At 46.5% G+C, this 16,286-nt stretch overlaps 1 protein-coding gene across 1 annotated transcript in view; it reads left to right on the top strand.

Annotated features, from left to right (window-relative positions):
• Positions 1-9,908: 9,908 nt before the first annotated feature.
• The window catches only part of Gga2 (golgi associated, gamma adaptin ear containing, ARF binding protein 2), a 34,846-nt gene continuing 28,468 nt past the window's right edge, over positions 9,909-16,286 (top strand). The window contains exon 1 of the mRNA XM_021167457.2: positions 9,909-10,101. Coding sequence (XP_021023116.1) covers positions 10,002-10,101 — 100 coding nt within the window. The 5' untranslated portion in view covers positions 9,909-10,001. The remainder of the gene's footprint in view (positions 10,102-16,286) is intronic.

The raw sequence follows: 16,286 nt of genomic DNA on the forward strand, positions 1-16,286 counted from the left end.
TAATGGTTGACAATTGTTATCAATTGTTTTTGGTTTGTTTTGAGACAGGGTCTCTCTGTGTAGTCCCGTTTATCTTAGCCGGCTACATAGACTAGGTTGGCCTCTAACTCACAGAGATTCTCTGCTTCTGCCTCTGCCTCCTGAATGCTGGGATTAAAAGTGTACATACACCACCACACCCAGCTGTTAAACTTTTAAAATTAAAAACACTAGGACTAGAGATGGCTCAACAGTTATGAGTCTTGCTGCCCTCGCAGAGGATGGGTTTGTTTCTCAGCTCCCACAGGATGGCTCACAACTATGTGTAACTCCAGATCTAGGGAATCTGATGACTTCTTCTGAGCAACTTGGACAACGGGTATTCATGCACACACATAGCAATAATAGTAAAAATTCAAAAGAAATATAGACCTGGCCTTTAATTCCAGCACTTGGGAGGCAGAGGCAGGCAGATTTCTGAGTTTAAGGCCAGCCTGGTCCTCAGAGTGAGTTCTAGGACAGCCAGGGCTATACAGAGAAACCCTGTCTCAAAAACACCAAAAAAGAAAAAAAAAAAAAAAAAAAAAGGAAAGAAATATAGACCTGAGCTGTATGTAATGGGACAACCCTGTCACACCAGCAGCTTAGAAGGGTCACAATGAAGTTGGAGCCAGCCTAGGCTACACTGTCTGAAAATTGGGGTGGGGGTGGGGCTGTAATTCCAGGAAGCCAAGAGAAGAGGATTGCAGGTACGAGGGAGACCAGTTTATCTACTTAGCAAGATCCTGCTTCACAGAACAAAACAGAACAGAAATGGAAAGATAATTCTGAGCGCCTGCCTGTATTTCCAGCATCAGTTTGTCCTATGGTTATTTTGAGACCGGGTCTGTCTTTGCAACTGAGGCTGCCCTTGAATGATTGTCCTGCCTCAGTTTCCAGACTGCTGGAGGAAAATAATGCTACACACCTGGCTTCCTCTCGATTTCCCATTATTATCATTAGTATTTCTGTTGGGAAGAAAATGGAAGGTCTCACATATCCCAGGCACTCACGTTCCCATAGAGAGCCCTGTTTCCTGTTATTTACATCATAGTGTGCTATATTTGTCACAAGGAATGAACCAGCATTGTACATTTTATTAGCCGACGTCTATTTGTTTAGATTCCTTTGGTTTTACCTTTTTTTTGTTTTGTTTTTGTAAGAGTGAGACCCTGGCGCCCAGGCTAGCTGGGAAGCCCCGATCCAGATGCCTTGGTGCTGGGATTGCAGGCATGTGTCATGTCACCACACCCAGCTCCCTGGTTTTTACTGATAGACCCCTAGCCCTCATGACACCACATAAGAGTGCCCCAGGCTTATCTCCACAGGGCCAGACTCAGAATGCTTTTGGTTTTTTGTTTTCGTGTTTTCACAAACTAGACAGCTTGAGGGATACCAGGCAGGCGTTATGTAGGAGGTCGGTCCATTGATGCTTTTATAAGTTCCTCTCATCCAATTGCTCATGCTCTTTACCTGGCATTCAGTTATTCCTCTTAGCAAAGCCAATTTCAGGGTTTATAGTACAGATCTATACGCTAACCATCATGTACCTTCATTAAAGGAGGATGCCGCATATGCAGACATCAAACTCACAGCTTGGAAAGTGATTCAGAATAGCCAAGTGCTGTCTTTGAGAGTTGTTGGCTTTTTTTTTTTTTTTTTTTCAAATCTGTATAGTCAACAAATGTTTGTATTAAGTGATATTCCTTAACCCATAAGCCCTTAGATTTTTCAAGGACCAGATGATTTAGGCAGAGGAGATTCTCCAACCTGGGCTCATCTGTGGTGCTTTGAGAATATAATCCGGTCTTTAATTGGCAGATAGAGAGCCTCAGGGCTAACTGGTAGATAGAGAGCCTCAGGGCTAACTGGTAGACCCTTACCTTGCTTGCTGTCTACAGGGAGTCTACAGGCTTTGGTAGTGATGCTTATGTTTTCCTAAGAAGTTCCAAAAGCTACTGGGAGGAGGTGCTATACAGGACTTCAGTCCCAGCACTCAGACAGAGAAAGAGACAGGGGCAAAGGCAGAAGGATCTCTGAGCTTGAGGCCAGCCTGGTCTACAAAGTGAATTTCAGGACAAACGAGGGCTATACAAAGAAACCCAGTCTCAAAAAGAAAAAAAAAAAAAGTGAAAAGCCCATTTAATGTGGTTGGTTATCTTGCTTTTCAACCAATCTATTTTTAAATAGAATGACTCTAAGAAATATGGTGACTGCTGTCAGTATGCAGTGACCTAGGGATTGATCCATGGGCAGGAGTAAAAGTTATGATAACAGGGTTAATTTTAGAGAACGTCGTAAAGCGAATCATTTGCTCTTGGAAGGGCAGAGCCTGTCTCTGGCAGTGTGGTTTTTTTTTTTTTTTTAACTTTTTATTGAATCTTTGTGTCGTTCACATTGGGCGCCCAGTCCCACCCATCTCCCCATCCCTCCACCCTCGAAACAGAGAAAAGAAAGGAAGAGAGAGAGAGAGAGAGGAAAAGAAAGAAAGAAAAAAGTAATCCCAGCACTTGGGAGGCAGAGGCAGGCGGATTTCTGAGTTCGAGGCCAGCCTGGTCTACAAAGTGAGTTCCAGGACAGCCAGGGCTACACAGAGAAACACTGTCTCGAAAAACAAACAAGAAAGAAAGAAAGAAAGAAAGAAAGAAAGAAAGAAAGAAAGAAAGAAAGAAAGAAAGAAAGAAAGAAGAAAGGAAGAAAGGAAGGAAAAGAAAGAAAAGAAAAGAAAAGAAAAGAAAAGAAAAGAAAAGAAAAGAAAAGAAAAGAAAAGAAAAGAAAAGAAAAGAGAAAACCCCCCTCTCTCCTGGAAGCTGCAGTGTGCCAGTCTGTTACATGGTATATATACATTTTTGTCCACACTTCTTTACTTGAAAATGTTCATTACAATGAGTCATTAGTCTGGTTGGAGGCCTCTGGCTCCTGCTACACTATTAATATTGGATTCTCGTCAGGACTCCTCTAGGTTATCCTGTTGTTGCCTGGTGCCATGGAGATCCTGAAGCTGTGGATCTGTTGCACTGGCCCCTTCACGAGCTCCAGCAGTTTATAGATGGGGTGGATGTTGAGGTGGGCCAACTCAAAGCTCTGGACCTGGGCCTAGGTGGTAGTCAGCTCTTCCACACCCACACCACTAGGGCAAGTTCTTAAGCACTGCGCTGGGGTGAAGCCAGCAAGAGGCAGGGGCAGCTCTCCTGTTCTCATGCCCTCAGGGCTGGCACCCATAGCAGCTCTATTGTGCTGTCCAATTGAGGTGTAGGGCCTGCTCTCTGACGGGCTAGGCTAACTCTCCTGCTCTCATGACCTCCGAGGCAGCTCCCCAGTCTGCCATATGTGGGTAACAAAGGATAAGGGGAGAACATCTCTAGCTCAACCACCACAGCATGGTAGGCAGGGCCAGCTCTGGGAGCACACTTTTTACACTGAAAATTACAAATCGTCTCTTTTTGGGAAAAACAACTTATAATTAAAATGTCTCTGAGAATATAGATACAACTGTTTGATATTAGCAGAAATATGTATTGTCATGTTCTCAAATATTAAATATGGCCATTTAAGGTAATAGTCCCAATTTTTGAAGAAATTTATCTTATCAAATTGTTTCTAAGCAAAAATTGTATCTTACTTAATATATTCTGCTTAGCTAGCGTTGTCAATCTTTAAAATAAACATACAGGATTTATCATATGTGGAAGCAAGACACTTTCTGTTTATATTTATATCTATTTATATTTAATTGACCTCTTTACAATGTTTCCAGGTGCTTGTCCTTTATGCAGGAGTCTGATGTAAACCAACCTCTAATACAATTACCTAATTACCTTATCCTTTTACAGAGCTCTGGTATGTAGTGAGAATTTTGGTTTGTTTGTTTTTTTTTTTAATTAGAATTATTTATTCTATTATATGAGTACATAGTCCCTGTCTTCAAACACACCAGAAGAGGGCGTCACATCCTATTACAGATGGTTGTGAGCCACCATGTGGTTGCTGGCAATTGAACTCAGGATCTCTAGAAGAACAGTCAGAACCTCTGAGCCATCTCTCCAGCTCCCGAGAATTTTACTTTTTTTTTTTTTAATAAGGATGGATTTTCTTTTCTTTTTAAAATTTATTTATTGTTATAAATAGGTACACTGTAGCTGTCTTCAGACGGGCCAGGAGAGGGCGTCAGATCTCATTACAGGTGGTTGTGAGCCACCACGTGGTGGCTGGGATTTGAACTCAGGACCTTCGGAAGAATAGTCAATGCTCTTACCTGCTGAGCCATCTTGCCAGCCCCCAGGGATGGATTTTCATTTTAATCCCAGGTGTGGGATATGGGACTGCTTCTGATTGCCCACAGCAACTGACTATGATTTGCCTCGTGCTCTAGCAAGGGAGTGGTGGTTTTGCCAGTGTGTGATGTTTGGAATTCTGGGGATTTTCCAGAGGCTATAGAAATGCTAGAGCCCTGGTAGGGGAGCTGCTGGTTGCCTGTGGTTTGTTATGGTTTGTTGAGGCTCATTGAGGTTTGTTGAATAATCTACCAAAAGGAGACAAGAAGAAGAAATTAGATATCTTGCCAGCAAAGATCAAAGTTGCCCCAAGGAACTCGACATCACTAATCAGCAGGAAGTAGTCTAATGATGCAGACATCCCCTTTCCTCTCTAGCCTTCTTTCTCTCCTGTCTAGCGCTGTGGGTAGAGAAGGGTGGTAGAAAAAGAGCCAGTACTCTTTGGAAGACAGCTGCTAATTGCCTTCTTGAGGGGTGTGGTTGCAGAAATTAGAGGAATTTTATGGAAGTCTCTTCAGGAGAGGTAAGGCACCGCCTCGCATGCCTCCAGCAGATCGATACCGACTTGTGCATAGTTGTTACATTATTCTAAACGCAACTTTGCTTTTTCCTGTTTCAGATAAAGTCTCTCTTGGTATCCTTGCCTGGCCTGGGCTCGCTCTATGGAGACTACTGGCCTTGAATTTAGAGCTCTGCCTGCCTCTGCCTCTCAAGTGCTGGGACCAAAGCCATATAACACTAAGCCTGCCTTTTATTTTGCTGCTCAAATTGTGCTAGCCTTGGACGTTAAAGAGCCCTTCCCTGAGATCCTTGCTACCGCTGCCCCTGTTTTGTTTGCTGGAGCTTGAAGCCAGGATCTTATGCATGCTAGGCAAACACTCCACTACTGAGCTAAATTCTCTTCTTTTTTTTTTTTCTAAATTTTCTTCCCTTTCTTTTTTTTTTTTAAAGATTTATTTATTATTGTAAATAAGTACACTGTAGCTGTCTTCAGATGCATGAGAAGAGGGCGTCAGATCTCATTACGGATGGTTGTGAGCCATCATGTGGTTGCTGGGATTTGAACTCAGGACCTTCAGAAGGGCAGTCGGTGCTCTTAACCACTGAGCCATCTCTCCAGCCCCCTCTTTTGGTTTTTTGAGATAAGGTTTCTCTGTCTAGTCTTGGTTGCCCTTAAACTCTCTCAGTAGACCAGCCTGGCCGTGAACTCAGAGATCCACCAACTTCTGTCTCCTGAGTGCTGGGAATAACGGTATGTACCCCTAGATAGACCACTATCTAGAATCCCCTCCCCTCCCCTCCCCTCCCTCTCTCCCTTCCTCTCTCTCTCTCTCTCTCTCTCTCTCTCTCTCTCTCTTTCTTCTTTCTTCAGGTCTCCCCTAGTAGCTCTGGTTATTCTGGAACTCATGTAGATTAGGCTGGTCATGAACTCACAGAGATCTTCCTGTCTCTGCCTCCAGGTGCTGGATCAAGAGTATGCACCCAGTTCTAGAATTTTTAAGAGATGAACTGTTAAGAATAATGAAGGGGGCTGGGGCTCAGCTGGCATTGTGCTTGACCACCATGCACAAAGCCCTCGGTTCAATCCCAGCACTATATACAAACCAGGCCTGGTAGTGTCCCTTAGAATCCCATCCTCCATTACAGGTCAAGTTTGAGTCTAGCCTAGGCTACAGAAACCCTGTCTTTAAAAAATGATGAAGAAACTGGTGAGATTTTAAAACTACTTCAAAGGAGAATCCAAAGAACAGTATCTAGACTGAAAATATTGAAATAAATATGCAAATGGCTGTAGAACTGGTTTTTCCACAGGAAGGGGATTGTGTGTTGCCTGGACAGTATTCATTTACAAGTCTATGAATAAGAATAATTCACCATTGTTTTCAATTATCAACAGTTTGCAGAGATGTGAAAAGATTCCCAAAAGACCCAAGTCAGGTAACATAGATGGATATTCTAACAACACAATTTTATTAAAGAATAAAATTTTCTTTACCTGGGTAATGTAATGAAATAGACCCGCCACCCCTTGCCTGTGCCTGAAGCCCCAACCCCCATTGTGATCTTAGAGGCAGGGCCCTGGTAAGGTGACCAGATTTATGTGAGGGTCTGAGGGGCAAGGTTCCCTTGATTGATGAGAGATCAAGGTTCTCTTGGTGAGAGATTGATGTCTTTATAAACAGAGGGCTCTGCTGAGGCTGTAGTGGCTCAAGCCTGAAATTCCTGCACTGGTGAGGGACAGAAGATTGCCAGGGAAAGTTAAGATCCTATCTCAAAACCCAGAGACTGAGCAAACAGGACTAGAGGGCTGGCTGCTTTCTGTCTCTTCTCCACAAGTGAGGTCAAACCACAGGAAGGATCCAGAACATCTGCAGCAAGAGGGGGCCTTCTCCAGACACTCTGACGACAGAGGTGGGGCCTTATGGGACCTTGGTACCACCAAGCTTCCAGTCAAAGGAGAGAAATGGATGCCCATTGTCACAGACACCAGCGAGTGGGGCTTTATTGCAGCAGCTTGAGTTGTCGAAGAAAAAGAACTGGATTAGCGTAGAGCCTGCACGCAGAGAGCAGTTTCTTGTCACACATGCACATGTTTAGCTTCATGGTGTTGAAGATTGTTAAGGATACCAGCGTGTCAGGTATGTGGATAGGGTTAGTTAGAAACTAAGCTACATCACACCAAGTGTTCTTGTTTTTTGTTGTTGTTGTTGTTCTTTGTTTTTTAAAGATTGATTCATTTATTTTATGTATGTGAGTACACTGTAGCTGTACAGATGGGTCTGAGCCTTCATGTGGTTGTTGAGAATGGAATTTTTAGGACCTCTGTTCTCTCCGGTCGGCCCTGCTCGCTCTGGATACATAAGTACACTGTAGCTGTCTTCTGACTCACCAGAGGAGAGTGTCAGAGCTCATTACGGGTGGTTGTGAGCCACCATGTGGTTGTGGGATTTGAACTCAGGACCTTCGGAAGAGCAGTCAGTGCTCTTACCCACTGAGCCATCTCCCCAGCCCTTGTTTTTCTTGATATGGGGTCTCACTGATGTAGACCTAGGTTAGCCTCAAACTCAGGATCCTCCTGCCTCATCCTTCCTAGTGCTATGACAATAGGTAACAACTACTATGAACAGCTTCTTTGTACTTAGTACTTAGTACTTGTTCATAGTACTTATTTGATACAGGGTCTCACTGTGCAGTCTGACTCACAGTCTTGCTTCAGTCTCCTGAGTGCTCCGTTTACAAGTGTGTACCGTCATGGCCATGACAGCAAATGTCTATTTAAACATAAATATTTGCAGCCCTCTCACGGGCTCCGCAGGTAAAAGTGATTGCCATATAAGCATAATGATATGACTTCCATCTTGAGAAGGCATATAAGGGTGAGAGGAGAAAACCAATTCGATAAAACTGTTCTCTGTGCTCCACAAGCACACTGTGGCATGTGTGTGCCTGTACCAACATGCATATCGCACATATGCACATACATATGCATAGTGTTTAAAAGATTAAAAGTAGGGCTGTAGAGGTTGCTCAGTGGTCAAGAGTATGTATTGCTCTTTTGGAGGACCCAGGTTCAATTCCTAGCACCCACATGGCAGCTCACAACTGTCTACAATTCCAGTTGCAGGGAATCTGACACACTCTCTGGCCTCTTCAGGCTCCAGGCTTGCATGTGGTGCATAGATATATATGCAGGCAAAACACCCATACAAATAAAAACTTAAAAATAAATGTTTGTACATTTGGGATTATGATATGCCTAAAGTCCTAGAGTTACCCCTGACTGTCCCCACTATTTATGTGTCCATTCAACAGATACTTACTGGTATGCCAAGCACCATTTGATATGCTGGTGATCCAGGTCTACGCAAATTAAAATCCTTCTCTGTGTGTGTGTGTGTGTGTGTGTGTGTGTGTGTATACATACTGGGGTGTGGCATTGAGGGTGGGGAATGATAGGGACAGTGGGGAAGAATCGGTGCTTCAGAGGGAATTTGTGCGCAGTCTTGACTGCCTTCCAGGCTAAGGCCTCCTTCAGTCTTAGCAGAGCTGTTAGTAGTAGATCATTGACAGCAATGGCAAAATTATTCTGGCCTCTAGACATGCATATAAATCCTGTCCACTGGACAGACCTCTTTCTCCACTGGCTGGAGCCAGTCTTATGCCTATTTGCATGTTTGTCTCAACAGTCCTTTATTTTTACATAGATTTTTCCCTTTGGCTTTTCTTGTGGACATATTAATACAACATCTACTTGATTCCTTCATTTAAGTTCAAGAGTTAAATAAAGGAAAATATTTCATGTTAGGCTGGCATGGTAGCTCACACCTGTAGTTCCAGCTTTTGGGAGGTTGAGGCAAAAGGATTTTACTACAGGTTTTTAGGATCTTAGCTTTTATCATTCAAAGACAGTCTTGGACTAACGAGTGTGAGAGACCCTTTCTAAAAAGCAAAAACAAAAACTGTAACAACAAAGCTGTACTGGTAGTACATTCTTGTAATCAAGTGTGTACCACAGTGGCAGGATGACCAAGAATTCTGGGTCCTCCTCAGCTATGCAGTGATCAAAGCCAGCTGGTTACATGAGACCTTAACTCAAAAACAGTTAGAAAAAGGTATGTTTATATATAATTAATGTGTTCACTTCTTTTTTTTTTTTTTTTTTTTTGGTTTTTTTTTTTTTTTTAAAGATTTATTTATTTATTTATTATATGTAAGTACACTGTAGCTGTCTTCAGACACTCCAGAAGAGGGAGTCAGATCTTGTTACAGATGGTTGTGAGCCACCATGTGGTTGCTGGGATTTGAACTCCTGACCTTCGGAAGAGCAGTCGGGTGCTCTTACCCACTGAGCCATCTCACCAGCCCATTTTTTTGGTTTTTTGAGATAGGGTTTCTCTGTGTAGCCGTGGCTGTCCTGGCACTCACTTTGTAGACCAGGCTGGCCTCGAACTCAGAAATCCGCCTGCCTCTGCCTCCCGAGTGCTGGGATTAAAGGCGTGCGCCACCACGCCCGCCTGTGTGTTCACTTCTTAGGGTATGAGAATCACGACCTGTTTTTTATTTCTTTTTTCTTTGGGGGGGTGGGGGGCAGGTGTTCGAGACAGGGTTTCTCTGTGTAGCTTTGGCTGTCCTGGAACTCACTTTGTAGACCAGGCTGGCCTCGAACTCAGAAATCCGCCTGCCTCTGACCTGTTTTTGAGAAAACTATCTTTTCATAAAAATAAGTGTTTTATGAATTATGATGTAATGTGTCATTAAAAAAAAAGTGTGTCAGAACCCCGAATGGAAGACACTCTGAGAAGACCTTAATAAAAATGCTGAAAGAATGATTCTTTATCTGAAATTCAGATTTAGCCAGGCGTCAAGTATCTTTTCTGGGAACCCTGCTTCTGAAGAAGAGGGGACAATCAATACCTAACTAGCTTGACTTTTGACCTTTCAAGTGGTCTTGCACACACACACACACACACACACACACACACACACACACACACACACACACACAAAAAGACCTAGTGAATTGGAGGAGGCCGGGAGGAGGTGCATGGGGGCGGGACAGGGCCCAGAAATGGGCGTGTCCAATAGGGCCCGCCCCGTCACGTGCCTCTCAGTGTCTGCCGCGTCGGCAGCTGGAGCGAAGGCTAGGCGGCGGCGGTGGCTGCAGCTTTTGGGCAGGAGTGACTGCGGCCGCAGCGCTGGGCTGGGCAGATGGCAGCGACGGCAGTGGCAGCGGGGACCGGATCCCCGGCAGGGACCGAGTCGGCGGAGGGCGGCCCTGGGGCAGCGGCGGCGCTGGAGCTGTGGCTCAGTGAGTAGCATCGCGCCACACGTGATCCTGCTTCCCGCCGCCCTGGTTGTCCTCCGCGGCGGGAGGGGGCCTCTAGACTCACCCAGGGGATTCTGGGGACCTCAGACCACGCCACGGCTCAGTGGCCCGGCGGCACCACTTAACAGCCGGAGCGCGAATGCTTAGCGATCTCTTGTGCCAAGCACTGTGCAGAAAGCGTTTCAGCCATTGTTAGTCTGGTCGCAGACCGAGAGTACCTGGGTTTACTAACCTGTGCGGGCGACGCAGCTTTTTTGCAGATCATTGAGTCTAAGAGCTTAAGTGGCTGCTACCTTTAAGAGCAAAACCAGCTTTTATGCCTCGGTGCATGTTTACTCTGGCCAGACTTAATTGTTCCTTGTCCTAGCTTAACGGTGATCCCTGGGGGTGCGGTTCTAAAGGTTCTCTCTTTATCTGAGGAATTGAGGTTCAGAGAGAATAAAGAATCCACCCCTTGGGTGGGCTCCACTACGTGCTGGGTGCACTGAGATGGTAACACTGGGACATTGCTCACAAAGACATGTTCATTGGCTACTGGCCACCAGAACAGCACCTTCTCAACAGAAGCTGGAGGAGGGGCGCTTGTTGAACGTAGTTAGGGGCTGTTTTGTTTACCTGGGGCTTGTCATAGCTGGTAAACAGTGTGTGGACAATGGAGGAGGCCATATTCCAGACAGGAAACTGCAAAAACTCAGGATGAGAATGTACAACATTCTGGGAGCAAGTAGGCCTGTTGGCCGGGAGTGCAAAGCTTAAAGCTCAGAGAATCCAGAAAAGAGACCTCAGACTAATTTGCTAATGGAAGTAAGATGCGTGAGCGCCGCAGAAGGGACTGCATTATTTAAACATTTTTATTACATGTTGTGTATTTGGGGTGGGGCATGCTGCTCCTGGCTGGTGGAGAACAGAGAACAACTGGGGAAGGGGTCAGGGTGTTGTTTCTCTCCTTAGGCTCTTCTGTGGGTTCCAGGGCTCGAACTCAGGCCACAAGGCTTGGTCACAGGCACCTTTATCTTCTGAGTCATTGCAGGCCTATAACTTTCTATTTCAACATGTAGGAGAAGCTGTTGGAGACAGCTTCGCTTCTATTGAAAGCACCACATGCAGTTCTACCTGGTGAGTTGGTTGAGGGTGAGACTTCAGACTTGGAGTAGATATAGAAGGTCTTTAGATAGCTGGGGTGGGGGTGGGGTGGGGTGATGGTGGTTACCATAGGAATGAAGGGAGTGGGGATCAGGAGTAGAAAGGATTATCTGAACCCATCAGCAGGGTTTAATGTAAGTACACGTGCATGTGCATTACTTTAATTAAAGACCTGGAGCCGGGCTGTAGCAGTGCACACTAGTCCAATTCCAGCACTTGTGAGGGAGAAGCCAGCTTGGCCTACAGAGTGAGTTTCAGGACAGCTAGAGCTACATAGTAAGATCCTGTCTAGGAAAAAAAACAAAACAAAACCAACTATACAGACAAAAACCAAACAACAACAACAACAGTAAAACTTTAAACAAAACCCAGAAAGGACTACCATCACCCACATAGTCTTCCTTCCCGGTGCATAGATGGACTCAGGAGATGAGTGTGCAAAGGATCCTTGGTTTCAGGGATCAAAAGTAATTGTGGTAGATGCTTCCCCCCTCCGCCCCCACCTGTGTGGAGGAGCAGTTGTGTCATGAAGTTCGAAGTTCTTGCCAGGCAGTTAGGAAGAGCTCTGAGCATCCAGGGAGGGTAGGAGCTAGAGGGTGGTTTTGGGAGCCAGTCTTCCGTGGGTGTGTAGAACAGAGCTTTGGAGCTGGAACAAGGAGGTATTTCCCAGGCAGATGGGACTAGAGTATCCCAAAGGTTCAGAAGTAGACAGGGAAAGCTGTTCTGGGAAGAACCACGGAGGGGGGTGTGGCCAATAGCTGCTTCAAAATGGAGACTGGAGGGAGGGGAATCTGGCCTTTGAGGAAAATGGTGGAAACAGAAGGCTTGTGAAGTGGTGGCGAACAGCAGGCTTGAATTGGGGTTGGGTGCAAAAGTGTGTGGTGGGTAGGGTAAGAGCCAGCAGCTGCTAGTGGATATATAAGAGCCTGTCTGCAACCGAGGCTTTGCAAGGACTTGGCTTTCTCTGCAGCCCTGGCTGTCCGGAATTCACCCTAGACGAGGCTGACCTCAAACTCACAGAGATCTGCCTGCTTCTGCTTCCTTAGTGCTGGGAGTAAAAGTGTGTATCACCACCCCCTAGAACGAACCTTTGATTGTAGCATCCCTTGAGTTTTTCAAAGGTGACAACTACTTTCTAAGAGGTATGTTGGAGGACAGTGGGACAGTCTGTAGGGAGGGAGTGAAAAAGATCCTTTTCCTGTGCTCGGCTGTGAGAGGAAGGCGGGGACATCCAGCGGGGATTTGAGAATAATGGAGAGGGCACATGAGCCTTCTATGTAGCTCCTAAGGGGAACCCCCCCTTGTTGGATTCTAAGGCCTGTGTTTAGTCACTGCGCAGGGGCTTTTAGAGCCCCAAGGAGTCTGAATGGGAAGTTGTCGGGTCAGGGTGTGGCCTGCAGAGGGGAAGAGCTGCTTGCCTGGGTGCTTGCCTGGGGAAGGAGATGAAGGTGGTTGCACATGCAAACTAGTAGGTTCCTTTCACTGCCTTGGGCTTGAGGAAGGTGGGGAAGGAAGTTCAGGAGTGCAGGAAGAAAATCAAAACGTGAAGCCCAGGTGCACAGCCGGCCAGCACAGAAGAGTAACTTTTGAAAGTCATGGTGATTTTTTTTTTTTTTTTTTTTTTTTTTGGTTTTTCGAGACAGGGATTCTCTGTGTAGCCCTGGCTGTCCTGGCACTCACTTTGTAGACCAGGCTGGCCTCGAACTCAGAAATCCGCCTGCCTCTGCCTCCCAAGTGCTGGGAGTCATGGTGAAAGGAGACGTTTCTGCAGTGAATGAGGCAGGGAGCAGAGGCCCGAGCAAATCCAAGGAACAAAACCTCAGTGGCAGGACGGAGCCCGCTCCCACTCTGAGCCTGTCTGTCTGTCTTTCTTTCTTTCTTTCTTTCTTTCTTTCTTTCTTTCTTTCCATAATTCAGTTTATCAGGCACTTACTATACATTATAATAAGGCACTATTTTAAGAATTTTATAAAATTGCGTAGTAGCTGAGTGTGGTGGCACACAGGCCTTTAATTCCCAATTTGGGAACCAATAGGCAGGCTGATCTCTAAGTTCAAAGCCAGCCTGGTCTACAGAGGGAGTTCCAAGACAGCCAGGGCTGTACCAAGAATCCCCATCTAACAAACAACAACAACAAAACAATCCACTTTTATAAAAATGTATTAACATTTTTATCCTGCCAACAACTCTAAGGAGAAGGTAGAGGTTAACATCTGCCAGTGGCTTTGTTTCCATCTTGTCGAGACCCTTGCTACATCCTGCTTCTCAGTGACACACCTGCCTGGCCATGCCACAAACTGCTCCAGCTCTTGTCCCTACATATGTACACGCGCGCGCGCACACACACACACACACACACAACACGGCTGTGCTGATACTTGTGGAAGGTCTCACTTTGAACATGAAGCTCTCTGGTTTGCCTTGTCGGGCTAACTGGGGTGAGCCCCTGAGGTCTGCCTGTCTCTGCCCTCTGCTCCTGAGATTACAGATGTGTGTAGTCATGTCTGCCTTTTTATGTGGTTGCTGGGGATCTGAATTCAGGCAGTCACACCTGTGCAATAAGCACTAGCCAAGTCCCCAGCCCCTGCTCTACACATCCCAACTGAGAGGGGAAATGGGGATGGACAAGCAGAGGGGGCTTCTGATTGTCCCCACATCCTGAGAAGCTGGACATGTCTGGAGGCACCTTGAGGTGTCAGGACTGGCAAGGTTAGGTGTATAATTGGCATCTAATGGGTGGAGGCTAAGATGAACTTAAATGTCCAGTAATGCATAGCATAGCCTACCACATTCAGGCCTAAGATGCCAGTTACAGAGGCTGAAACCCAGATAGAAAGAAAGACAGGCTCAGAGTGGGAGCGGGCTCCGCCCTGCCACTGAGGTTTTGTTCCTTGGATTTGCTCGGGCCTCTGCTCCCTGCCTCATTCACTGCAGAATTGTCTCATTTCACCATGACTTTCAAAAGTAACCGTGATCTTGAGATCTGGATGACCAAGAGGATGTCACAGGACGATTACCAGACCAGAGGGGTGGAAGAGGGCAGTGATGAGTCCTAGGTGAACTTCAGACTTTGGTTTGAGAAGGGATAGTTCCCCAAAGCGGCATGAGGAAGCTGTTACCGAAACATACAAAGACAACAGCTGTGCCCTCCGAAAAGCTGGGTGGCGCAAGCCTTTCATCCCAGCACTCAAGAGGCAGAGGCAGGTGGATCTCTGAGTTCTAGGCCAGCCTGGTCTACACTGTGAGTTCCAGGACAGCCAGGGCTACACAGAGAAACTTTGTCTTAAGAAAATAATTCATTTTATTGTGTTTTTTTTTTTTTATTTGTATACACATCGGTCCCTCTACCATGTAGGTCCTGGGGAACTGGTGGCAAGGGCCTTTATATACCCAACCATCTCTCCTGCCTGGGGTTTGTTTGTTTCTTTGGTTTTTGGTTTTTACATGGTCTTGCTATGCAGCCTGGGCTGGCCGGGTATTTAACGCAAGGTGGTCTTGAAATTGTGGCAATCCTCCTGTCTCAGCCTCTTGAGAGCTGGGATTCAAATTAACACCGTGTCAGCTAGTGTTATTTAACCCTGTTCCATGTGACTGCATATATAACATTGCCCTCTGTCTTGCTAATGAAGAGCGTTGAGCGCTAGTGTGAGTGTAGTGTAATCCAGTTAGCTGTCTCCCTGTGGAGGTTGGGGGAGGGGTGTCTTCAAATGTTGCCAGGATTGGGCTGTTTTTCAGGGGGTGTGGTCACTTTAGTCTCTGACTGTGGATTCGAACTCTGGTCTAGTAAAATGAAGTGGTAAATGGCTCGCCTCATTCTTCCTTCCACCTGGACTTGCTCCTAGGTGTCTTCCTGTCTTGCTTGTCATCCTTCCAACCCCACTTGTACTCCACCCCTGGAGCTCTGGATTGCAGTCTACTTAGATTTCGAAATCTAGAGCTGAGCTGCTCTCCTGGCCTGCAGGCCAGCTTACAGCCTTCAGGCAGGTCCTGGCAGGTTTCCCCCCCCCCCCCCCCCCCCCCCCCCCCCGTAGGCTGTAGTGGATAATTGATGGGCTGTAGGGCCTCGGTTTGTTGCCCTAGGGAAAGATTCCTTGTGAAGTCAGCACTGCTGGAGAATTGAACTGGGCTCCTGAGGGGGCAGCTGGTCCAACCTCCAGGCTCCTCCTTGCCATCACACTCTGACATCATGACCAAGCACCCTCAGAATGACCCTGGCGATTGGTTGGCAGCTGGCTGAGATGATTTGGCTTCCCCACTGGTCACTCCGGGAGCCATTTCACTGGCAGCTGGACTCTTCCGCTGCTGTCTTAATACCTTTGACCCAGGGCAGAACAGGAACAGGTTTGCAGTAAATCTTAGGAACACCTTTTGTAAAGCAAATAGGTTACAACGTTGTTAATTCTTGGATTCTGCTTGTCCCTTCTAAGGTCAGCCTCAGTAAGGAGCCTGGTTGTCCATTCTCACTGCCCTGAGGACTGTGACAGTCACAAACAAAGAAGGGGTCCTTGGAGGGAGGGTCTTGCTGGCTGTTACCCTTTTGCTCCCCCTCCCAGCTCCTATCTGATTCAGATTTGTGTCAGACAGATCCTGGCAGCTGTTCTTACCAGTCAGACCCAGTTGCCGGGTCCCCTGGGGGTCATTTTCTCTGTGGCTGCCTGAGACCTCTGAAATAGCTTGGACAGTCAGGGATTATGTGTTCAGAGGCCAGAGTAGATCAGAACTAAAATTGCCACCCTCTGGCGGCCACCATGGGCCGGGCAGCTAGGCCAGCCCCGCACAGCAGATAGATGATTCACTCTGTCTTTAAGTGCTTATCTGTGCAGCAGTGTTCTGGTGCCTGGGCAAGTGAAGGTGATAATTACTTCATTCCTGCCTCGGGGGAGTCAAACTTCTCCTGGGACCCTGCCCCACCTATGTCAAGAATCCAAACCTTCCCACCAGGACTTGGCTAGGCTGACCTGGTGCCTAACTTTTGTTTGTACAGTTTTCTTGCTCTGTGCCTGGGACAGAGTCTCCTCAGCTGT

Source organism: Mus caroli, unplaced genomic scaffold, assembly GCF_978045245.1.
Source record: "Mus caroli unplaced genomic scaffold, Mus_caroli_1 scaffold_8, whole genome shotgun sequence".
Lineage (NCBI taxonomy): Eukaryota > Metazoa > Chordata > Mammalia > Rodentia > Muridae > Mus > Mus caroli.